A 25,933-nucleotide genomic window follows, 5' to 3' on the forward strand; every position below is an offset into this window, starting at 1 on the left:
AAGGGTAGATATGTCTTTTGCTGCTGTAATAGTAATTACGTTTGCACAATCGGGGTAATACCCGATAGTGCAAGGGTAGACGTTGATCTGGTTCTTCCGTAGTCCTTGTCAGAAATTTGGCTTATTTCAAATGAAGATGTATTTGAAAAAGTTAAGGTTGGTCAAGATCATCCGGTTTTCAAATGAAGATGATAACTGTTGACTCTAGGTCATGAGTAAGTTGGTTCATTGTACGGTTCCAACAGTTAGGAAGCATAAGCGATACATTGTCATACTACATCGGTACGTAGCCAAATTTATCAAAGAAACGTCATCGTGGATTTCGAAATTCTCGATGTTATCAAAAGGTGTACGAACAAGGGTAGGAAACAGACAACACCTCAGTTGTCACAACTTTAATTGTATTCCATGTCTCAGCTAAACTAATTTTCCTCGGCCAACATGAAAGGAAAAACACCCGTTGTGAAATTGACAAGAATGTCTGCTGAGATCATGCCACCCAAGAAAAGTACCAACTAAACAAAGGTAATATTTGAGGAATTTGGTATAAAGCTAACTATCAATGTATAGAGAATAGATTTTGTTGCTGGAGTAGGTAAGAAAGTCATTGACAAGGCTACTACAAGTTCGTTAGGTTATGGAATAAAAATCAGGTTACAAAAATTGGTCGAGTAGACCATTAACTGAAGTATGCGTAAATTCCTAATCGGTATGCTTTTGTAACTAAGTTTTCTCAATGATGTAGAAGTTGTTCAAAAGATACAAAGAAAATTGTTTGTAACTAAGTTCTCTCAATGATGTAAAAGTTGTTCAAAAGATACAAAGAAAATTGGTATAGTACAAGAAAGTAGATCGATAATGTATCTTACTTCACAAATTGGTGATATCTCAGGCAAAATTTTGAGAAATGACACCAGAGATATACGTCCTCGAAACGTACCATACTTCTTCCTTTCACTACGCCACGTGCTAATAGGTCTTCACAGCTTTCTCGATACTCAATTTGCTCTTATAGGGGGAATTCAGCTCGTACTTCAATTCTAATGTTTGTTTGTGGAGGTGATTAGAAAGGTGACTGGTCGAGAATGTTCTGGTGACCTAGATGGGTAAAATGGTTAGCACAATTGCGAGTTTATGGTTTTCCTACAAGGCTTGCTCCTAAGTTCCCAAGATTTAGTGTATTCGGCTCAAATAGTCACTGTTAATTAGTCTATTAGCCATGTTGCTAATTAACACATTTATGATACTTTTGATATTGTTCGTTACCCTAAAACTGTGAACCGGCTTTCTGGCATAAATGTATCATTCCCAGATACTAGTACATGTGTTCGATATCAGAAATCATACCGCCTGAATATTGGTTGACAATTCCTGGATATCGGATAGTATCGTTAATTAGTAGCATCACCGTAGGTTGATTACAGGTTAGAGCCCACTCGCATAGATGGTTTCGGATGATTGGTAAGAAGCTGGTCCTCTGAGGTGGTTTCGTTGATTCTAGGAGAAATTGATTACTGCTTTTGGGATTTTTGCTAACCAAAAGTATAAAAACTCATACTCACAAGCCTTTACTCGTTGAAATGATGAGTACAACATCGAAAGGAAATCTGGGAACTAGTGTTGGTTGGAATGTCCTAAGGTTGGAAAAAGGAATCTGCTAATAATCTACTTTAGAATGGACTTAAACAGAAGTCAATCTTCCTCCTGAAGATCCGGAATGATCACTAGTGCGTTTGAAAAGATTAGTGTTATCGAGGACCAAAAGTGGTTGTCCCCTAGATGTTCTTCCCTTGAGTCCTACCACTTTAGCACTGATAGGAGCATATTTAGGCGACTTACTTAGCTTGTTTTCGTGCATTTATATTGTTAATTCCTAGTTGTTTTAGTAGTTTAAGCCATTTTCGTGTGTTTTTAGGTTCATATGGCTAAGGAAGCAAAATGATGCATGTTGGAGCATTTTGGAGCAAAATTGGACTTGGAATGGATAGTTTATGTTTGGAGCAAAAGGAATGGACGAAATTAAAGACTCCTAGTTTCAGCAATATCAAGGGCTCCTACCTATTCTAGGTCACAAAACTTGTAACCTTAAGCAATGTCGTGTGTTTCCTTATGTCTCCCTTCCTTGCCATACAAGGAAGGGCTTTGTTCCCTATTTTAAACACTTAAACACCTTACTTTCTCATACCTATTTCAGCCATAACCCACATGCACTCTTAATCATTCATCCATTTTCTCCCATTTCTATATCACACAACCATTGCCGTGCACATTCACCCCTAATTCCAGCCATCCCACTTCATCATTTCAGCCACCATGACATTATTCCTTCATCATTGCACCACATTCCAGCCTTGCCGTGCATAACCCACCACATAAATCATCACATGCACCCAAACAAGCCTTTGCCGTGCATAACCTTGGCAATTCCAGCTTCCCATTCCATCATTGCACCACATTCTCTTCCACTTTCCAGCCATTCCATTTCATTATTGCAGCCACCATTCACTCTTTAATCCACATGCATTCATCATCATTCACTCTAGTTTTAATTCACATGCAAACACATGCATTTCCAGCACCAAACTTCCCTTCATTGCCGTGCAAAACAGCACCCATTTTCAGCTTTCCACCAACCAACCTAGCTGTCATTCCACATGCATTCCCTCCTTAATCATTGCAGCCACATTCTCTCACATTCTCACCCATTCTCTCCCTATAAAACCATGCAATCCCATCACACAATTCATTCATTCCACACCTCCATTCATACACAACACAACACAAAACACATCCTGAATTCCTTAGCCGTGCATCCCCACTCCATTTCTAGCATTCTTCTCTTCTATTTCCACCACTCCCCAACCCTCCAAAACACTATCCAACCATTCCTCCATACAAACACCAATCCAAAACCTATCCTTAGACCTTGTGCCGCAACAAAGAGGAGGAAAAGGGCCTAAACGTTCATACAATTCAAGTTTGAGTTGTTGGAATTTTTAGGTGTTTTCTTTTCCTTGATTTCAATGATTAAATTTACGTATCTTTGTTTTGTACGTATGAGGAACTAAACCCCCCATTAGCTAGGGGGTGATTCGAAACCATGTTTACGCTTGCAATATGAATTGATTACCTTTGGTTGGAATTTCATAAGTTGTGGATTCAATTTGTTTAACTATTTGATTGATAACCTATTTATGTATGTTTATTGAGAGTGCACGCTTAATTTTCATGCATGAATATGACGCTAGAATATAAGTGAGTTTCACCTAATAGTTATGAACTTATATTCACAAGTAGTGGAGGTTGCTTATAAACAATCGCGTTAAGTAAATTCTTGGCATAAGTTTCATGCAATTCATAGTAACGAATGCCTCGTCAACACTTATAGTTTTCATGATGCTTAATGATTCTTGCTTGTATCTCTATTATGCAATTCATGTAGGGAACTTGTGGGGAATGCTTTGGGTTGTCGCATGCAATCATCCAATTCATTAACTTAAGGAAAACTTGACGGTTAATTTAAGCGGACCTAATTAACCCGGGGTGTTGAATTTCATAATTCATCGAAAGACCAACCGAAAATCATCTTGTATGCAAGTGTAACATGTGTGGAGAAGAACCTTCTAGCTAGCATTCATCCATATATTTTCATCACATTCATATTTACATTTTGCCCTTAATCACAATCTGTGCATTTTAGTTTAATTTCGTCAAAACCTCAACCCCCCCCCCCCATATTTTGTTTAGTCTTAATATATCTTATTTTGTGTTTTTAAGTATTAGGAGTCTTGTGGACTTATTTTGAGTTTTCGTTAAGTGAATTAAGTGTTTAAAGATTAGTTTTATTTATTTGAGTCAAGTGTTTAGCACCCCTAGTTAATCCCCGGTTAGAACGATCCCTACTTACATCATTACTACAATTGTCACAAATATGGTTTAATTTATGTGTCACATTCGTAACGCATCAAGCACCAGGTTGTCACTCAAGACATTTCTAGAATCTCGATGAAAGTAAACTTCATAGGAATTCTGATAGATGGTATGCTAACAGATACTGCCAAGGAATCAAAACTATACTTGGTTTCCTAACTCGAAAGGATTGGTAATGATAACAAGATAAAGGTAGCAGAATTGATTGGGAACTCTCAGCTTCGGGGCCATCAACTTGTCTCAATTTGGGATTTCCTTGGCAGGGATGTTCTCCCATTTAAAGTCTAGAGATGGTCCCCGAAATGTTCTTCTAGAACGTCAATAAGTCATCTAAAATGACCAAAACTTACGGAAAAGCTAGCACATTTTTCATATTCGACGAGGTGGCAAGATTCGACATTTAGGTTCAAGAACCAAGAATGCTTACATCACGCGTGTGATGAATGCAATACTACCCAAACTTATGCTCTGATACCAAACTGACACACCCCGACCCGGAATGTCCACCTAGATTCCAAATAGAGTTGTGCTAGTCGACACCATGATTGTGATGTAGCCATAGTGTAGTGATGTGAAAAATGCGAGTAAATTTTAAGCCTAAAAGTGCCTAAATATAAGAGTGCACTTGTGAGCGGGAATGAACCCATTTCACATTGTTAGATCATAAGTAAAGTACAGTCAAGTAGGATGCGAATTATACTTGTCGACACGAAAGCTCAGCACTAAAACCTGGAGGGGTGAAAAACAGGTATGAGTGGACCAAAAAACAAAGCTTTGTTAAAAACCTTTTTGAAAACATAATAACCCCTCGCCGTAAAGTAAGTATAGTTTCCAAAAAATACATACTAAGCAAGTATACTTTCCAAAAAATACATGCTAAGTATAGTAAGAAAATACTTACCGTAGCCTGCAAAACCTCAAGAATTCAATACGGCACAATATTTCGTAAGTAAGCACATGACGTTTGTAACCACATAATCTTGCATAAGCAAACATATCTTATCAAGTGTTCATCGACATATGCTGACACATGAGTTCATGCAGAGATATTCTGACATGAACAGGACTGAGTGTAACAAAGATATACGCTCTAGTACTACAATCACGTGAAGACTAGCGCTATGCGCAGCGCATACGATTCCTAATTGTCTATAGCAACCTAGGACAGGACTGGCACCTACAATGGATCCAAAGTGAGCGTACGGTGCAATGTGCACATACACGTGAAAGCCTGGCCCTAACCCAGGTGAGTACTAAATAAAATCATACAGCGGTAAATCAATAACTTATGTCAACATAATAACATTCACTGTCATAAATATAAATAAGGCATCCCTTAATAATATGCATACCTGTGCATCCCATAGGATTTAGGATAATTTCGTAAATTCCGTTATTTCGCTAATTATTATAAACATTAGTCTAATCTAGGCATACGTAGGAAGTTCTTTTTCAAATGTATAAATGGAAACAAAATAAGTATATAATATTTAAAAGTAAAGACCCACTCACAAATACTTGCGAGGCCACAGATGTTCGATCTAGGATAGCCATAGCCTCCGATAGTAATTGCGCCCAAGCATAATATTGGGACCCATTAGTAAAATTCCACTAAGAAAATTAAATTTGTGAAAACGGAGTGCGGATTTAGAATCAAGACATCGAATTAAGCTAAGGAGGGTCCTCGGGAAATTTTACAAAAAAGTCAACAGAAAAGTCAACGGTCAACCCTAAAAGTCAACCGAGTCGCCCTGGCGGGCAACTACATTAACTTTGAAATTTCACTAAATGAATATCAAAAATGGACTCGGGGCGTCGAAATTAGCCTATAAGGGCTTTTGAGAAAATTTCGAAAAAATCAACAAAAGTCGACTAACTGTAACAGTTAATGGAATATTTTAAAAGAATATTCCCTCTAATATCTCAAATGGATCAGGGTCGGATCCAAAGGAAAACGGGTCGTGGGCTTGGGCCAAAGATTTTGTACTAGGTTTTGGGCTTAAGGCCTTTTTTTTCATTGGGTCGAGTTGACCCAATTGCAAACACGGGTTGCACCTCTGCAACTGCCAGTTTCTAGGCTAGTTTGGCCGGAAAAACTTCGCAAACTCCGTTCGAGCTCAAATCTAAATTAAACTCAGCACAATAAACATGGATTAGAAGCTCAGAGAGAGGAAAATAATTTTATACCAGAAATCCAGTCGAGCCATGGTTGGGATCGACCGGAAAAATGCCTGGAAATCTCAGATAGTTCACCGAAAAACTAGGGAATAACTTTCCCGAGTTGATTTCTGTATATAACCTACCAAAAACTTGCGTGTAAGCTCGAGCTAGACATTGAAAACTAAGAGAAAATGGAGGGGTGCGAGTCCTTACCGAGGTCGAGAAGTGAGGTGGTCGTCGGATTTATCCCCGGTTTTCAAGTGCAGCGAACACAGAAGGAAAAGAGTGCAGAGAGTTTGAAAGGAAGAGGAAAGGGAAGGTCACAATGAGATGATCATCACTGGTAATGGAGGAGCTCACCGGAGTGGGGGAGCGTGCTGGTGTTTGTATTGCCGCCGAGAGAGATAAGACGTGAGAAAGTGTGTTAACGGAAAAAGGGATGTGAGAGACTGAGGGAATGGAGTTGAGTAGTGAGGTGAGGTCGCAGCAAGAGAGTGGTTGAGTAAAGAGAGAGAAAAACCAAGGTTTCTGGAATGAGGGAACACGGGATAGGGCATGAGTGGGGTGTAGGCCCCACGTGGCTCACAAAACAACACAAAATATCTCTAGATGTGAAATTACCAAATCGGCTTTCACGTTCATAAATCCGTAAAATCTCCATCATAGTTCCAAATTCGATTCCGCTTGTGCCTACGTGTTCATACCCGTGAGTACATCGAGAATACAATAAAATAGTAGCTCGCACACGTCATGAAATGACGGTCAATAAAGGTCAACAATCTCACGTCCAGGGGCATTTTCATCAATTCACTCTTTTGAAATTTATAAAATCGTAAAATTAGAGATGGGTTGTCACATTGAGAATATTTGATCGGCTGGTCATCGAAAAATTGATTGGTCGATCGCCGGAAATAGAAAAACATGATAGGATTAAATGACAATCATCTAAGTACTTTGAATTATGGTAATATTTATAGAAATGTTTTTGCTGACTTTTCTATTTGTACTTAAACTATAAATATTGTATTTTAGTTAAACTTTTTTTTATTAGAATTGGTATTTAAATTAAAAGATCCCAAATTATTATTCTATTTTAATGTTTATTTATTAAGAGAAAATCAAAATTGTACCCCTAAATCTACCATTTAAATTGAGAAATTTTATACATCTAAATACCCTACAAAAACCCAATGGAAATATAAAATTAAACCCAAATTCCATAAAATGAAAATAGTAGAACAAAGCATAAGATACAATTAAGAAAATCTCATAAAAAAGATAAGTTTTCAATAGTCCGGACTATTGAGTAGTTTGACTTTATATTAATTAGATTGACAGATAAACAAAAATAGTATTTTTCTAATTTTAATCTTGAACGTTTATTTCCCATATAATTGAGTAGATTGGACTATTGAAGAAAAATGCATAAATCTTCCTTAAAAATTAATATTTGTTGCACACCTCGAGAAGTATACGAACATGTTTTGGGAAGAAGCTCACACGAAGGCAGCCGCTCAGCTTTGATAAAGAATCGCAGAAACACGCCGAATGGTGTATTGGCTTCTGTAGCAGCCGTAGTTACTAGTTATTGAGGATTTAAAATTTTGATATCTTGGTATAGTCAGTAGTTGATTAAGATTTAAAAAAAATCCACACATTTTATATATAGTGAGAATATCAGAGATTTGTTAGGATTTTAACGATGTGGAATTTTAATGGATTTGAGTGTAGGTGGTAAAATACCAAACGCTTTCAACAATCCAACCTTCACCCACATAATTTCATTTCAAGACCGAAAAGTTCTCTCTACAGAAGAAGAACAGTCTTTTGTTGCCCCTCATCCCTCCGCCCCACCCAGTGCCATTCTAACAACTGTAAAATCCCAATTGCAATTATATCATGTACAATTCCAATCCAAGCCATATGAGATAACAATGGGAATTCTTCAAGCAGCTCAGAGATCCTGCTAACTTCAGCGATAATGAATGGGTCATTACCAATATATTTTGAATGGGCTCGATTCGTTATTTTAATTTTGTGAGTTGAAATTATTATTTTCAAGTTTAATTTTTGAGTAATTGGGTTTGAAGTGGCTGGTTGCGGGTGGTTATGAGTCAATGATCTTTGTTATGGTTAGTTGAAATTTTTTTTCTAAAATAAATTATAATTCAAATGAGCAAGTGAGAGACATATTTGATTGGTTTGTATTTCTATATCAATATATGTATGTTTACTTTTATGTTCTTTTTAGATTGTGCATTGAGAAATATATTCATTTTATGTTGTAAGATATCTATAATAGAAATCCATTTAAAAAATGCCAAAATCTATAAAGAATTGTAAAAGTTTGTTAAAATCCTTTGAAATATGTTACTTAAAAAAAGGAAATAGACAAGAATGACTCATTTTCTTAATCTTGGGACCAAAATAGGATTTTTTGGATATGTATAGTGACACACCCCGACCTAAATCAAGGCGTGCTGACCGTCACATGAGAGTGACGTAACCATGTGCACAGTGCAGAAGCAAAATGATATAGGGAAATACAAATAAATAAAAACCAACTACTAAAAGTACTAGCTAAAATAAGTTGTTAGTGCGAGATTAAGTGTGGTAACACAACCAGAGCATAAGTAGCATAAGTGCAGTCCAGCGGAACAAATACTAATTATACAACACCCAAAGGTGACCATAAATTGGTGATAGTCTATTAGAGCTGCCGTGGATGCCTCGCAAGCCACCAAAAAGCACTCCTAACTAGAACCTGGAGGGGTGCAAAACAGAAAGTGTGAGTGGGCAAAAACAAAGCTTTTCAAAATCATTTCATTTCTCAAAAGTTCTAACCCCTCGCCATAAAACCTGTATAATTTCCCATAAAATAGGATATATATATATCTATACCACAACCATGCTCAGAATAGCAAAATTCACCAATATGCCAAGTCAAATATCTCAGCACAAAAAAATATGTAAGCCAAGTGATATAAATCAATGCAAATGATATGTCAGCCGGAGTCACCTAACGTGACTTGTACGGCTGAATCTAGAGCTCATCCATCTAGCCGGAGTCACCTAACATGACCTGTACGGCTCAAATCCACATCTCAAAAAATATACCTGCACACGAGTCGGAACCACCTAACGTGGTCTGTACGACAGGACTGGGTGTAAATAAATACGCTTAAGTGCTACAATCACGTAAAGACTGTGCGAATAATCGCAGGTCACCTACGAGTCGGAATCACCTATAGTGGTATGTACGACAGAATTGTGCACCTAACTTGGATCCAAGATGAGCGTATTAATAGGAGCATAATTAGGCGACTCACTTAGCTTGTTTTCGTGCATTTATATTGTTAATTCCTAGCTGTTTTAGTAGTTTAAGCCATTTTCGTGTGTTTTTAGGTTCATATGGCTAAGGAAGCAAAAAGATGCATTTTGGAGCATTTTGGAGCAAAATTGGGCTTGGAATGGATGGCTTATGCTTGGAGCCAAAATGTTGGACGAAATTGAAGGCCTTGTATGCACTTTAGGACATACAACAAAGGGCCTACCCCATTCTCTCTTAAACCAACCCCAAGGCCATGCATTCCCTTCCAACATCCACAATCACTTCAAAGCCATGCAAAACCTTTCAACACCCTAGCACATTCTCATTCATTCACATGTTTTCATTCAACCACATGCACTCATCATCATTCAACCTAGTTGTCACTCACATGCTTCCCCATTTCATTATTCATTCACCTTTCATTCAACCTAGTTGCCACTCACATGCATTCACACACACTTCACACAAACAACAATTACTTCCCTACTTTGCCGTGCATCCCCTTACATTTTCAGCATTCCACTTCATCATTACACCACAATCTCCCTCTTTAATCCACATGCATTCATCATTATTCACTCTAGTTTTAATTCACATGCATTCACATGCATCACAACCCCAAAACCATCAAGAAATCCCCATTGCCGTGGCTACCTTTCCCTTTCCAGCTTTCCCCTTGCGCAATTCCAGCATTCCACTTCATCATTCCAGCCACCAAGACATTATTCCTTCATCATTACACCACATTCCAGCCTTGCCATGCATAACCCACCACAGAAATCATCACATGCACCCAAACAAGTCTTTGCCGTGGGTTTTCTTTGCAATTCCAGCACCTACACACCTTGCCACATGCTTTCCAACTTTCCACCAACTTTCCTAACTGTTTTTCACATGCATTGCAGCCACATTCTCTCACATTCTCACCCATTCTCTCCCTATAAAATCATGCAATCCCATCACACAATTCAATTCATTCCACACACCTCAAACCAACACAAAAACACATCCATTCAAGTCTTGTCGTGGCCTTCACTTCCATTTCCAGCAACCCCTTGTCCATTTCCACCACTTCCCAACCCTCTAAAACACTATCCAACCATTCCTCCATACTCCCCATCCCTCCAACCCTATCCTTAGACCTTGTGCCACAACAAAGAGGAGGAGAAGAGTGCCTAAACGTTCATACAATTCAAGTTTGAGTTGTTGGAATTTTTAGGTGTTGCTTTTCCTCAATTTCAATGTTTAATTTCAATTCTCTTTGTCTTGTACGTATAAGGAACTAAACCCCCCCTTGGCTAGGGGGGGATTCAAAATATATGTTTATGCTTGCGATATGATTTGATTACTTCTAATTACGTTTCATAAGTTATGGATTCAATTTGTTTAACTATTTGATTGATAACCTATTTATGTATGTTTATTGAGAGTGCACGCTTAATTTTCATGCATGAATATGACGCTAGAATATAAGTGAGTTTCACCTAATAGTTATGAACTTATATTCACAAGTAGTGGAGGTTGCTTATAAACAATCGCGTTAAGTAAATTCTTGGCACAAGTTTCATGCAATCATAGTAACGAATGCCTCGTCAACACTTATGGTTTTCAAAGAACTTAATGATTCTTGCTTGTATCTCTATTATGCAATTCATGTAGGGAACTTGTGGGGAATGCTTTGGGTTGTGGTATGCAATCATCCAATTCATTAACTTAAGGAAAACTTGACGGTTAATTTAAACGGACCTAATTAACCCGGGGTGTTGAGAATTCATGGTTTATTGAAAAGCAATTAGAAATCATTTTGTATGCAAGTATAACATGTGTGGAGATGAACCCCTTAGCTAGCTTCCCATCCATTCATTTCCGTCAAATTCGTATTTACAATTTGTTTTCTTTACAATCTATCCTTTTTAGTTTAAATTCGTCCAAACCTCAATCACCCCCCCATATTTGTTTAGTCTTAGTCTTAATCGATCTTATTCTGAGTTTTGCATTCTTTGAGTCTATTATAGTGTTTTAAACTTGTTTTTACATTTTTTAGTCAAATCCAAGTGATTAACAATCCCTCCTAATCCCCGGCAACGGCGCCAAAATTTGATGCGAGAATTATACGCACACAAATTACCCTCTTTTTATCAATTGTAGTAAGTATGTGAGTAATAGAAGTAAGGTTACCAATTAGCTAACCTTACTTCTATTGTTTCTCAGTTGGCCGAGGGAATGAAGATTCATGGACCAAGTGTGTGTGGCGTGTGCTCTATGCAAGGACATGCCAACGATCAATGCCCTAAATTAATTGAGAATGGGGGTTGGGAATCTGCCAATTCTGTGGGTTTTGGGAACCAAAATCAACCACGCCATGATCCATACTCGAATACCTACAATCCGGGGTGGAGGGACCATCCAAATTTCAAATGGCGGGATCCTCAACAACCCCAACAACAAGGAGGATTTAGGCAGCAACCACCGGGCTTTTATATAAAGCCATTCGTCCCCAATCAAAACCAAGTGCAATCCGCCCCAACAACCTCAGGTATGTCTTTGGATAATGATCAAGTTGTTAAGTTACTTACTACTTTGACGCAGGAAGTACAAACTCAAAATAAGGAGAGACAAATCCAAGACAAACGGGTGGACAATTTGGAGAAGCAAATAGGTCAAATCGCCAAATTTATGGGGCAAATTAGAGAACAAGGCAAATTGCCTAGTTCAACCGTTATGAACCCTAAGGGAGGATTTGAAACCGCTAAAGCCATCATGTTGAGAAGTGGTACACAGGTTGGAATGAACTCAAATACATCCAAATCAAGTCAAGACAAGGAGGACAAGTTGCTGCAAGAAGAAGCACAGGGAGCAAAGCCCACGGCCAAGGATGACCAAACCTTGCCGAATTCATCTAGTTCTCCTAAACCATCCCAAACCACCAAGGTAAGTCCCAATTCGACTTTTTCTAGTTCTATTCCACTAAACGTGCCCTTTCCTGGCAGGTTTAGGCAATCAAAGAAGGAAGAAGCCGAGAAGGACATTCTAGAGACTTTTCGGAAAGTTCAAGTCAATATCCCGCTCCTTGATGCGATTAAGCAAGTCCCGAGGTATGCTAAGTTTTTAAAAGAACTTTGTACAACAAGGAGAAGGATTTCGAACAAAGAGGTGGTTCAAGTAAGTGAAAATGTCTCTGCTGTGTTACAAAGGAAATTACCCCCTAAATGCAAAGATCCGGGTAGTTTTACAATTCCGTGCGTTATTGGTAATACTAAGTTTGAACAATGAATGTTAGATTTAGGTGCTTCTATCAATGTCATGCCATATTCTATTTATGCTTCAATGAACCTTGGTGAATTGAAAAATGATGGTGTAATTATTCAGTTGGCCGATAGATCTAATGCCTATCCAAAGGGCGTATTGGAAGATGTCTTGGTGCAGGTAAATAATTTGATATTTCCGGCGGATTTCTACGTTCTTGAAATGGAAGAAACTAGCCATGCTCCATCTTTGCCGATTCTTCTTGGGAGGCCCTTCATGAAGACAGCCCGAACAAAGATAGATGTGTTTAAAGGCACTTTAACGATGGAATTTGATGGGGAAGTGATTGATTTCAATATTTCTGAAACTATGAAATTTCCTAATGATGATCACTCATGTTTCTCTATTGATATTCTTGATTCTTTGGTGCAGGTACCCAATCAATTACAAGGTGGAGAAGATCCCATTACATGCTGTGGGTCCTAAGTGAGAAAAGAAGGTCTCGTCCGACTGCAAGACGTAAAAGAAAGCGCTACTTTGGAGGCAACCCAATACAGTGAATAAAACAAAGCTTGTTCATTGATTTCCGAGAGATTACAAGTTGTGGAAAAAAAATAAAAATAAAAATAAAAATAAAAATAAAAAAATAAATAAAATAATAAAAAAAAATTTGTATCTAACAAAGAAAGAGAAAGATGGAGCCTTCACAAAGGTTGTGTACGTGAAGCCCCACTACGTGGCAACACTCTAGGAGCGAGAGGCATCGGAGCGAGAGGCATCGGAGCTAGAGGCATAGGAGCGGGAGGCACCGAAGATAGATCATTCAAGGCCCCAATCCTTGGTGGAACGCTAGATGACACAGGAAAAAGGTGCCTCTGGAAGAAAGACGCAAGCCTTTGACGGTCACTTTGAATTCGACCTTGAGATTCTTGCATCTCATCAAGCTTCCTCTTCATGCCTGTCGAGTAATTATTTGCAAGCACGTGCAAACTTCTATTCTCGTGCTTAAGCTGTTTGATCTCTTGCTTGAGATTTTCCACCTCCGCCATCAATGATTCAACCTGACGGGAGCGAGCAAGTAGGCGTTGGCCCATGTTGGACACAGAGCCCGCACACTGAACACTGAGAGCTAGGGACTCTTGAACGGCCAACTCATCAGACCGTCCTGAAAGCAGCTGACTATCTTTAGGAGTGAGGAGGTTCCGAGCTACTATCGTAGCTGTTGTTGCATCCGTCATCACAGAGTCTTCACCTGTAAGAGGGCCATTAGAAGATAAGAAAGACGGGCACCATACCTTACCCTGACGCGGCGCGACCGGATCACTGCTGAGACTCAAATCTAAGCAAATGTTCAATGGGTTAGATGAGTTGGCCATTTTTTCAAGAAGTTAAAAGAGAAGGGTTGGATGGAGTAAAATCTCAAACGGGCCGGAGACGATTTTCACAGATGGGCAATATTCAAAGTGTGCATGTTAGAGGTGATTGATCACCTCTATAAAAGGAGCGGCGACACACTCACCGATTCAGAATTGAAGAGACACCACTCTTCAAAGCCAGATTTTCCTGCGTTAAGTTTGCCAGCTCTTCAGACGCAATCTCGGCTTTTCAAATAAAGCGTGTAACTTTGTCAAAAGATTTCTAACAAAGTTGAAGACGCGTGGAGGCCGAGAAAGCAGCTACACACTTTTGCCGACAAGCGTGGGTGACAAAGCCGAAATCCCGGCTTTTCAGAAAACGCGTGCCACTTTGTCAAAAGCTCTCTGACAAAGCTGAAGACGCGTGGAGGACATTGCCGCATCCGCACTGCCACTTGCCATTACAATTCCTATATACATCAACATTCATGGCAAGGCATACACCCAAAAACGCATGACTTTTCTTCTCGGCCGAAAATGTAGCTGCAACCAAACCTCTCAAACATGCTCAGTTTTCTTCTTCTCTTGAGAACACATATTCAACCATTGATGTATCCCCCAAAGAAGATACCAGATGCCTGGAGTACAGATGAGGCAAGAGGAAACGGTGGATCGAAGCATGTGGAGACAAGCGCAACAAATATATGTGCTGATTCATTCGTTGCTTCTGCAAAAGCAAAAGTATCTCATATCATCAAGGGCGAAAGCAAAGGTATCTCATATCATGATCTTTCCCTGTCCTTTCCTTTGTCATTGTTATTACTCGCATGGTAAAGTAAAGTGAGCAATCAGCCGGCACTTGGAGTCAGTCTTCCGATCTGGAACCAACTACCTGGAATCTATTCCCTGGTTGCTTACCTAGTGTTGCTCTCGAGTAGTCATCTTCAAAGGTTGATACACTTCCAGAGAAGGGACCACATCTGCTTGGAGAACAGCTAAGACGAGTGACGAGGAAACATCAATCTTGTGGATAGTTAGCAAACGCAACAACTGCATATGCTGAGTTATCCTCTAACCCTCTTCAATACGAATTGGAAAGATTGAACAAAGAAACCGGTCATCACCTTCACCTCGTGCTTGCCTGCCATGTGTCAGAATCCTCCAGCTCAGTTCAAGATTAGCCTGTGGAAAAACTCAAGATCAAGCCTCCATGCAATCACCAAGGAAAAGATGGAATTTACACTCCATAACCAGATTTGCATCCCTAAACTCTTCTCTTTGTTAGATACATTCTGCCATGTTTAGTATGTTTAGTTGTTGTTTATGTGTTTACTCGTGTTTAAGTGTGGTTTTTAGCTTAAAACATTGAGGACAATGTTTAATTGAAGTGTGGGGGGGGGGGGGTAACTAAGTATGTTGAGACAAATTCGTTGGATTTTATCACCCATAACTTCAAGTGTTGTTCCTTGCTGTTTTAAAAATGTTCTTAAACTGAGTTAGAGTGTTTTAGTGTGTTTTGTTTTATAACTCCGAAAATCACATAAAAATTTGAAAAACATGTTTTGAAAAGCCTAAAAAGAGTGTTTTGAGTCGTTTTTGTGTGTTTGTGTCGTAGGTCACCTTCCAACACAATGATGAGGATTTGGTTTTTAATTGCATGACTGTTAAAAAGAGTTATAAACATGGAGAAAAGTTTGATTTACTCTTGGTATATGCTTGGTTATGGTTATAATGTATGACTTCACATGCAATCCTAAAAGAAAAATTAGTTTTTGTAACATGCTTGAAGGAAGGAACTCAAACAAACGCTACAACCTTGTGAGACTTGAGCCTAAACGTTATTTGGAGAGTTAAAATCTGTGCATTATTGTTTTCTAAAGTCGTTGCATGATCTCATTATTCTTTGCTTGGTTACTACTTAGAAGGCGTTTCATCATATAGTTCCAAATGCTAGAACTCATGCCCAATTCATTCAAAGCATGCTATTGATTTGCATAACACATATTCAAGAAGAAGTTGTGTAGTGACCACCACCAAAGCCAAATTGCCGTGTATCCTACTTCATTATATGTTTAAGTTAACCCCGTTGAGCCTTGTTAAGCCTTTATTCCTTGTTAACCCACATTATCCTCACCTAGCCTAGTTTAGGACAGTCCACACCCTTGTTCTTAAAAGATAGTGAGCATGACTTAAATGAATTCCTTTTGAGTTACATTATGCAAGAAAATGAGTGTGGGGGAAGGAATGCTTGTTCTTAAGTATGTTTTGAGATTCAAAAGAAAAGAAAAACAGAAAAGAAAAGAAAGAAAGAAAGAAAAAAGAGCTTGAAAAAAATAAAAGAATGAATGTTGAAGAAGGGTCCAAAACACCAATTCTGGCCCTAAATTGTCTAAATTCTCCCTTTTTGTTCAAAAGTTGAGTTTTCATTCAAAAGTGAATTCTAAGTTGATTCAAGTGCTTTGCTCACTAATTCTTTAAGAACCTTTGTTTTCCATATCCCTTCTTTGTTATCCACACGCCCCAAGCCCCATTACAACCCATGACTTCAATCTTGAGTGTTATGTGTTTCAATTTGTGGAGTTTGAACTTGGTATAAGCATATGGTGTCACTGGTTCTCGCGTCTAAGTAGTAGCATTCCATTCATGAGATCATATCTAAACATGCTTATTAACACCAGAAATTGCTTTCTTTGTGATACATATATGTGAGTGTTCGTTTTCATGTTTACATCAATCTTCTCACATATGACTAGATTAGGGTGTGTAGTTAGAAAATCTGAGTGAAAATTGAGTGCATATCTTGTAAGGAATTGAGCAAATTCTCTAAAGCATGTACTACATTCAAAACATGGTTTTAAATGCTTAATTGTGAACTAGTATGTGGTGACTATGATTAAGAATGTACTTAAGTGTGAAGATGACTAAAATCTGTGGAGATAATGATTTTTTTTAACATGTCATGTGCATTAAAAATCCATGAGACCATTGTTGGAAGGTGTAGGTTGTGTTTTGCTTGTTTTGTTTTGTTTTTCTGTTTTGCTCGAGGACTAGCAAAAGCTAAGTGTGGGGGAATTTAATAGGAGCATAATTAGGCGACTTACTTAGCTTGTTTTCATGCATTTATATTGTTAATTCCTAGTTGTTTTAGTAGTTTAAGCCATTTTCGTGTGTTTTTAGGTTCATATGGCTAACGAAGCAAAAAGATGCATTTTGGAGCATTTTGGAGCAAAATTGGGCTTGGAATGGATGGCTTATGCTTGGAGCCAAAATGTTGGACGAAATTGAAGGCCTTGTATGCACTTTAGGACATACAACAAAGGGCCTAGCCCATTCTCTCTTAAACCAACCCCAAGGCCATGCATTCCCTTCCAACATGCACAATCACTTCAAAGCCATGCAAAACCTTTCAACACCCTAGCACATTCTCATTCATTCACATGTTTTCATTCAACCACATGCACTCATCATCATTCAACCTAGTTGTCACTCACATGCTTCCCCATTTCATTATTCATTCACCTTTCATTCAACCTAGTTGCCACTCACATGCATTCACACACACACACTTCACACAAACAACAATTACTTCCCTACTTTGCCGTGCATCCCCTTACATTTTCAGCATTCCACTTCATCATTACACCACATTCTCCCTCTTTAATCCACATGCATTCATCATTATTCACTCTAGTTTTAATTCACATGCATTCACATGCATCACAACCCCAAAACCATCAAGAAATCCCCATTGCCGTGGCTACCTTTCCCTTTCCAGCTTTCCCCTTGTGCAATTCCAGCATTCCACTTCATCATTCCAGCCACCAAGACATTATTCCTTCATCATTACACCACATTCCAGCCTTGCCATGCATAACCCACCACAGAAATCATCACATGCACCCAAACAAGTCTTTGCCGTGGGTTTTCTTTGCAATTCCAGCACCTACACACCTTGCCACATGTTTTCCAGCTTTCCACCAACTTTCCTAGCTGTTTTTCACATGCATTGCAGCCACATTCTCTCACATTCTCACCCATTCTCTCCCTATAAAACCATGCAATCCCATCACACAATTCAATTCATTCCACACACCTCAAACCAACACAAAAACACATCCATCCAAGTCTTGCCGTGGCCTTCACTTCCATTTCCAGCAACCCCTTCTCCATTTCCACCACTCCCCAACCCTCTAAAACACTATCCAACCATTCCTCCATACTCCCCATCCCTCCAACCCTATCCTTAGACCTTGTGCCACAACAAAGAGGAGGAGAAGAGTGCCTAAACGTTCATACAATTCAAGTTTGAGTTGTTGGAATTTTTAGGTGTTGCTTTTCCTCGATTTCAATGTTTAATTTCAATTCTCTTTGTCTTGTACGTATGAGGAACTAAACCCCCCCTTGGCTAGGGGGGATTCAAAATATATGTTTATGCTTGCGATATGATTTGATTACTTCTAATTACGTTTCATAAGTTATGGATTCAATTTGTTTAACTATTTGATTGATAACCTATTTATGTATGTTTATTGAGAGTGCACGCTTAATTTTCATGCATGAATATGACGCTAGAATATAAGTGAGTTTCACCTAATAGTTATGAACTTATATTCACAAGTAGTGGAGGTTGCTTATAAACAATCGCGTTAAGTAAATTCTTGGCATAAGTTTCATGCAATCATAGTAACGAATGCCTCGTCAACACTTATGGTTTTCAAAGAACTTAATGATTCTTGCTTGTATCTCTATTATGCAATTCATGTAGGGAACTTGTGGGGAATGCTTTGGGTTGTGGTATGCAATCATCCAATTCATTAACTTAAGGAAAACTTGACGGTTAATTTAAACGGACCTAATTAACCCGGGGTGTTGAGAATTCATGGTTTATTGAAAAGCAATTAGAAATCATTTTGTATGCAAGTATAACATGTGTGGAGATGAACCCCTTAGCTAGCTTCCCATCCATTCATTTCCGTCAAATTCGTATTTACAATTTGTTTTCTTTACAATTTATCCATTTTAGTTTAAATTCGTCCAAACCTCAATCCCCCCCCCCCATATTTGTTTAGTCTTAGTCTTAATCTATCTTATTCTGAGTTTTGCATTCTTTGAGTCTATTATAGTGTTTTAAACTTGTTTTTATGTTTTTGAGTCAAATCCAAGTGATTAACAATCCCTCATAATCCCCGGTCCAGAACGATCCCTACTTACATACTTACTACAATTGATAAAAAGAGGGTAATTTGTGTGCGTATAATTCTCGCATCACGTATGGTGCGGGAGGTGAACATCGCGTGAAGGACTGTGCCCTAACTCTGGGCGAGAGCACTAACACCGGGGTGCAAGTTTATGAGCTCTCAATACATCTCACATAATCATCAGTCTTACAACCATAATCTACAACTCACCTGGCACTTACCTATGCGTCCACAACACCAATCATAAATATATGCAACTACTAAAGCATGAGTAAAATAGGCAGATACTTTGCATGGCATTTCAAACATAATTCATTTAAATCGATTTTCTAGGAAAAATCTCAAATATATAGGTATATACGGAAAACCAAAAGCCCACTCACTGGTATGTGGAAGGGTCGTAACCCCTGAGCCTCGATTGACTGCGCTCGTCCTGAGGATAGGTCTCACCTATATGCGAAACAACTATATAAATGTTAATTTAAAGCACAAACCAAAACTAGCTAATAACATCTCATACATTGCTCAAATGGGGTGTTTGAATATACCCACGTGATTTACTTAACACCGCGAACATCCCCATATTTTTAGAAAAAAATTTCGACCACCCATGCGCCGGCCATGGGCAGGCACGTGCCTGGCACATGTACGGAAACCTTAACAGCGTTAGGGACTATTCCGTCCAAAAATGGAATACACCGTTATATATATCTGACGCTGTTAGTAATGCCGTTAGTATATTCCGTCAAAGTTGACCAAATATTCTCTTTCTCCTTCCTTTGTTCGCCAGAGTCCGGCGCCGGTTTCTAGAAAACTTCAAAGCTTGATAACTTACTCATTTCAACACCAAAATTCATAAAATTGGTACCAAAATCAAGCTCTCAACTAGGAGAACATGATCTTACCACTTTGGAGTCCGAAAACAAATGAAATCTCGCCGGGGAAACCTCGAACACTCTGGCAACCACTACAACTCGATGAACTCGAGCTTCCCGACGTCCAAAACACTTCAAAATTCTTCTCCGAGCTTCGTGAAGATGTTTTAAAGCTCCCTAGAAGCTTAAAACTCTCTGAAAACTTCACGATTACGTTTGCATGAACAGTGCACCAAATCGGGAATTCTGGTTTCAAAGGTTTCCGAGGTTTTCACGTCCAACCACCACCATCATTCGACTCCTAAGCTTGCAAAGAGTCCAAAAACACCATTCACGATCTTGATCCACGATGTTTGAAAGGGTTTTGAGGGTTGTCCGTACAAGTTGTACGGAAATGGCAAGAAAATCCGAGTGTGGATGAGAGAGAGAGGGTCAACGGGATTGGATGTGTGTGTGTGAGTGTTCCAGATGGCAGCCAACCAAAAACAAATAAAACAAACCTAAGTCTAAGTTCCTAATCGGTTTCAAAAATATTCGGGACTTAGCATATTTGTCCACAACCAAAACTTAAATCACACAACGCCACAAACATTCAAGGGTACTTTAGTAATTTCACGCCATTGATACAAATATTTCGGGACGGGCTGCCACATATAGACCATCCACACATAGGGGTGCAACTTAGGTTAGGCCAATTTGAACCCGTCCATGTCTAACTCGACTTTAAACTCGAACAAGCGGGTTTTTTTTTTAGTTATAACCCGTCCGAACCCCAACCTAATTTCAACCCATTCATTGATTGGGTTGAGTTGGGTTGATCATTTGCTCGTCAATCCGCAACCCAACCCAACTCGTTTAACCAAACCCAATCTAACCAAATTGTAACCAATATCATTTAATGCTCATACTACACCCAAGTGAGCCAAGTCCAAAAACCAACACCCTTTCTAATATTTTTTTTAATAAATTATCCTCTATAATTACTTAAGTTTTTAGGGAATAAGATACTTTGATTAGTCAACCGATATTCGTAGTCTCTAAATCCTAAACCTTTATAGTAGATTGTTAGTCTCCAAAACGTAAATTCCTTGTGTCTCGAAGCAATTACTCAGCAACTTTGATTGATTTATGAAATTAAGGTTAGCTAAATTTGATGCTACTTGGCTTAATTTTTTTAGGAATTCTTATAAACTAAGTTGTTACAAGATTAAACTTGAAAAAGTTGGGCAACCCGAACTCAATCCAAGTGAACCTTGACCCAATTAAACCCGAGCCCAAATGAACCCGAATGAAACCCAACCCAAACCCGAGCTGAATTGTAAAAGTTGGGTTCGAATTGGGTTGACCTTCCAACCCGCCCGAGTTACACCCCTATCCATATGACATGAACAACAATATGATAGAAATATGATTTTTCTAAACCTTAAAATGACCAAATTACCCTCGTATATTTCCTCCCACCCAATGGTCATTTGCACCTTTCTCCGAAATCTCTCTCACCCAATCCCCAGTTCGAAGAACCCTAACTCACCCATCTTCTTCATCCAATAGGTCTCTCTCTCTTTCTCTCCCTGTCTCTGCCACTCAAATCCTTCTTTGCAATCGACCCCTTCAGAATGAGCGAATGATGCTCAAGCTGAATGGCATCCATAAACAAAATTTGATAAAAGGCATAGAATTTGACCTTAGTTATGAGCAGATGATATTGAAGCTAAAGCAAGTACTATTGCAACCCCTTCTTTGCAATCGACCCCATCAGAATTTCTTCATTACAAATTCCAATTTTGAGAGGAATAATTGGGTTTAGTCAAGCTCTAGCCACGTCAAACATGTGGTGGCGCGCTTGCACAGTATGAACCCAAAGTACAAGCTTCAGTCAAGGGCATCCATGGATTCTCAACAACCCAAATGGCCCATCGGCCCACCCATCAACATCTAAATCTGATAGGGATTGGAATTGAATACAAAAATATATATTCTGATAGTTAATTGAATGTTTTTGTTTTCATATCAGAATATTCTTTGAATGCGTTTTGACTTAATTTTCATGGAATTGGCTTGTAATGATGAAATCGGTATCCCTAGTTCCATTCTCATTATTTCTGGATCGACCTATCATTTATTTTTATGTTTCTTGTACAATGTTTATTAAAAATTAGCAAAATTTGGTGTTTTGTTTGATGAATTTTTAAGATATACTCATTGTATGCACATGATATGCACATGGTATGCTCATAGATATGGGCTTAACCTAAAAACTCAGAGCTTAGAGCTCTCTGTTCGAAATTAGAAAAATGACGTCATCACATGTGAGTTTTTACAATTTGTATGTGGGTACTTTCGTCGTTTCGCTTTTGTGCATGGTATGGCTTCTGCATAGCAGATTTGTCCTATTTTGGTCCAAAGATTAAGAAATGGGTCATTTATGTCTATTTCCCTAAAAATATCTATTAAATTTTTTTGAAAGATAAATTAACTACACTCCTTAGTCTTTTTTTTTTTTTTTTTCTTAACAAACAATATTATCTAAATTAAAGGGGAGGGAGTAGATTTAGCCTCACAATGGGCTAACTATAATATGGTTCAAACCCGCCTTTGGCCAGAATCGAAGTTAAGACCTCTCACTTACAAGTGAAGAGGAATACCACTAGACCTTAGTACTAAGTGGCTACATCCCTTAGTCTTTAGTTAGTGAAGTTACTTAAACCATCTCTAAATGAGATACCAAATCTTAGGTGGAATGTCAACTAATCACTTTTGACAGTAAATATTACTCCAACCGAATAATCTTTTAGCTAACTTGAAATGGCAGCAAGACCTATAGCGACAATTTTCATGCTGCCTTCATTTCTATTTTATTTATTTTTAATTGGTGGGGCCCATAAAAAGCTTCAAAAATGATTGAATTGTTTACTTTATTTTAAAGTGGGCCATATATGATAGTAAAATAATAAATAACATACCGGTTAGAATATAAAGACATTTAATATCATGCTTCAAAATCCCACATCAACCATCAATTAAGAATTTGACAGAAAAAATTGACAAATCTATTGGAGATGCTCTTAGTGATCTTCCAGTTTCTAATATTTACCATATATTACTATCTAACAGCTTAGATCGTGTCACATCATCATCAATTGAGCTTTGTAGAGTAAGTAATATTACTTAAGCTGAAATCTTTGCAATTAAAGTTCATATATATAGTTTAGAGTTTTCCAAATCAAATCTTTCTCTTTTTATTTTGTCTTTTTTATTTTTTTCTATTTTTTAATACAAAGGCTATGTCCTTAAATCTTTAGGATAGAAAATAAAACTTACCACTGGTATACCTCGATCGTTTAGCTTCTCCCTCTCTAGTTTTATTCTTGTCTTATTAACTAGCTAGTGTCTATACTTTCAAAACAAGGAATAATTTAGCATTAACTGCTTGAATTACCTAATAAAAAGAAAAAAGGACATATATCATAAACCTTTTAAGGAGGAGGAAAAAGCTTTTCCTATATTTTTGAAAAGTTTATAAACAATAGGAATACTTTTCAGCATATCAGCAGCCACCGAGACCTGTATATAACTGGTATATGTTGTACAAACTTTCTTACAGTTATACCTACGATTTTTCGCAAGTTTAGTCGACCCCTTTCTCTTTGATCTTCTCAGTTTGCGAGTGTGTGCCTTGGGAGTCAAGGATGAAGGGGAACTCAGCTCGACCAAGGAGAGACAACGGCGAAGAGCAAAGGCTCGCTAAACGCAGAAAACTGAGGCGGCGGCAGCAGTCGGAACAACGGAAATCCACGATGCAGAGATCAGCGACTGTGATGAGGAAAGCAATGAATCTCAATAAGCTCTGCGGAGCTCAGGTCTGCGTGGTTGCATATATTGGACCCAATGCCAAAGTTAAGGTCTGGCCAGAAGACGAGGACTTGGCCAAAGCCATTATCAGTAAGCACCAAGCGGCAGCTATTAAGAACAGAAACAACCCTAAAACGCGAGAGGTCAACATCTATAATTTTTTTCAAGGTAAGATGAAGCAGCTTGAACAAAAGATTGAGCTCAATGACAAGGAACTAGACGCGTTTTCTGAGGATTCGTTGATGGATTTGGCAGCATTCTTAGAGTCCAAGCTACAGAAATTGGACTACCTGGTTAGGTCAATTGAAGGAAAATCTGTTGTTGATTTGCCGTATGGTTATGATGACTGTAACTTGGTACACAAGGAACCACATGTACAACAGCCATTGTTCGATCCGATTCTAAACTGCTCAGGAAACCCAATGATGATGGGATTTGAGGGTCAAACTATGTTTTCCACTGCCACTGCCACTGCCACAGCCACCTGGCCGTGGCAGAATAGCCTTGCCGACGGTCATTATCAATCTGCAGGCTTCGCAAATTGCTCCAATTGTAACATGATGACCGCCGGGCTAGTGGATCCAAGTGTATCAGCTGAAGCTGGGACAAGTGATCCTTCAACTTTAGCAGTTGATCAAAACTTTGCTTGGATGGGGTCCGATAATTGGGAGAACAACGTTAACGTGCTTGGGGTTGAGGACCGACCAGGATCAATGCCGATTTTCGATGGGTCAGACAACTTTGGTGTGATGAACAATAATCTGCTTCCTCAGCAGTGTATGCCATCCCAACTTGACGATTCTTTCCCAATAACATCTTGGAGAAATCTCTTGAGTTTCGCATGAATTAGTGTTTAACTTTGTTAAGCTCGATGTCTCTTGGGTTGGGTTTTAGGAACATGTAAGTTAATTAATAAAAGTGCTATACTTGCTATTTTTCTTAATTTCGCTGACTTTCTTTTCTAAATTTGTTTTATTAGAACGTCTGCAAGTGAATTGATGATGTATGGAAGAAAAATTTCAAAAGGGCTTATGGGTTTAAAAAAAGCACTTTGAAGTTATTTTTGTAAGAAGCATTTGATATGTTCTCCTAGAAGAATTTCTGAAAGCGATGAAAGTATATATGTGCTCCAGTTTTTGGGTAAAGGTAATACAGTTCAAGTGTTCTTTTAAGAAACACTTGCATTTTGATAATGTGCTTCTATTAGAAGTACGCTTAAGTGTAGAACTTTTTAAAGAAGCATTTCCAAGTGGAAATGAAAAGATTGGAATAGGGTTTAATCAGGGCTGGTCCTAAGATTTTTGAGGGTCAGGGCGACACCACAAAATGTGGCCTAACTTCATATAAGAAAAATTATTTGTTTTCACACGTAAGATTCAGTAAAATCATATTTAAAAAAGCACTTCAAACTCAGTAAATTAAAAACATGGAAAACTAATTTATTTTGTATTGAGAGAAGGGAACCAAAATACCCCGAGCTTACAAGTAGATAAATGATGAGTTTTGTTTCCCTTCTATCTAGCTAACTTTTAAAATATTTTTATATAAATCGTGATGTGTTTTTTCTTATTTACTAACCTTGTCAATATAGGAATAAAAAACAATCATATTTTCAAGTCTTTAATTGATATGTAAAATCAATAAATGAGCACTAAATTAAACCTAGCAGGCTAGTATTGGTAAAGACATACATACATTAATTTCTTAAAGGCTCATGGTAGGGATACCAAAATTTTAAACCCAATTTTGTAAACAATATGATGTAATTGTTGATGATTGGATTATTACTTAAGGACTACTGGGTAGTAATTAAACAAAAAAATAACAACCAAGCAGAAAGTTGTAAAAATTGGAAAGAATGAAAATGCCCATAACATTTCAAACTCAGGACCATTAGTTATTTTAAACAACAAAAATCACTACTTCTGATTAAACTTCTTGATCATTTAATCAAATTATATTCTTATGGAAAAAAAAAATTCGTAA

General features: G+C 38.2%; 1 protein-coding gene across 1 annotated transcript; it reads left to right on the top strand.

Moving 5' to 3' along the window:
* Positions 1–23,784: 23,784 nt before the first annotated feature.
* Positions 23,785–24,792, top strand: LOC103940487. Its single transcript, XM_009350599.2, has one exon. It carries the CDS (start codon positions 23,785–23,787, stop codon positions 24,790–24,792), a length of 1,008 nt encoding a protein of 335 aa, XP_009348874.2.
* The last annotated feature ends 1,141 nt before the right edge of the window (positions 24,793–25,933 follow it).

The sequence above is a fragment of a genome, unplaced genomic scaffold, assembly GCF_019419815.1.
Source record: "Pyrus x bretschneideri cultivar Hongxiangsu unplaced genomic scaffold, Pyrus_bretschneideri_v1 Contig56, whole genome shotgun sequence".
NCBI classification, from domain to species: Eukaryota; Viridiplantae; Streptophyta; class Magnoliopsida; order Rosales; family Rosaceae; genus Pyrus; species Pyrus x bretschneideri.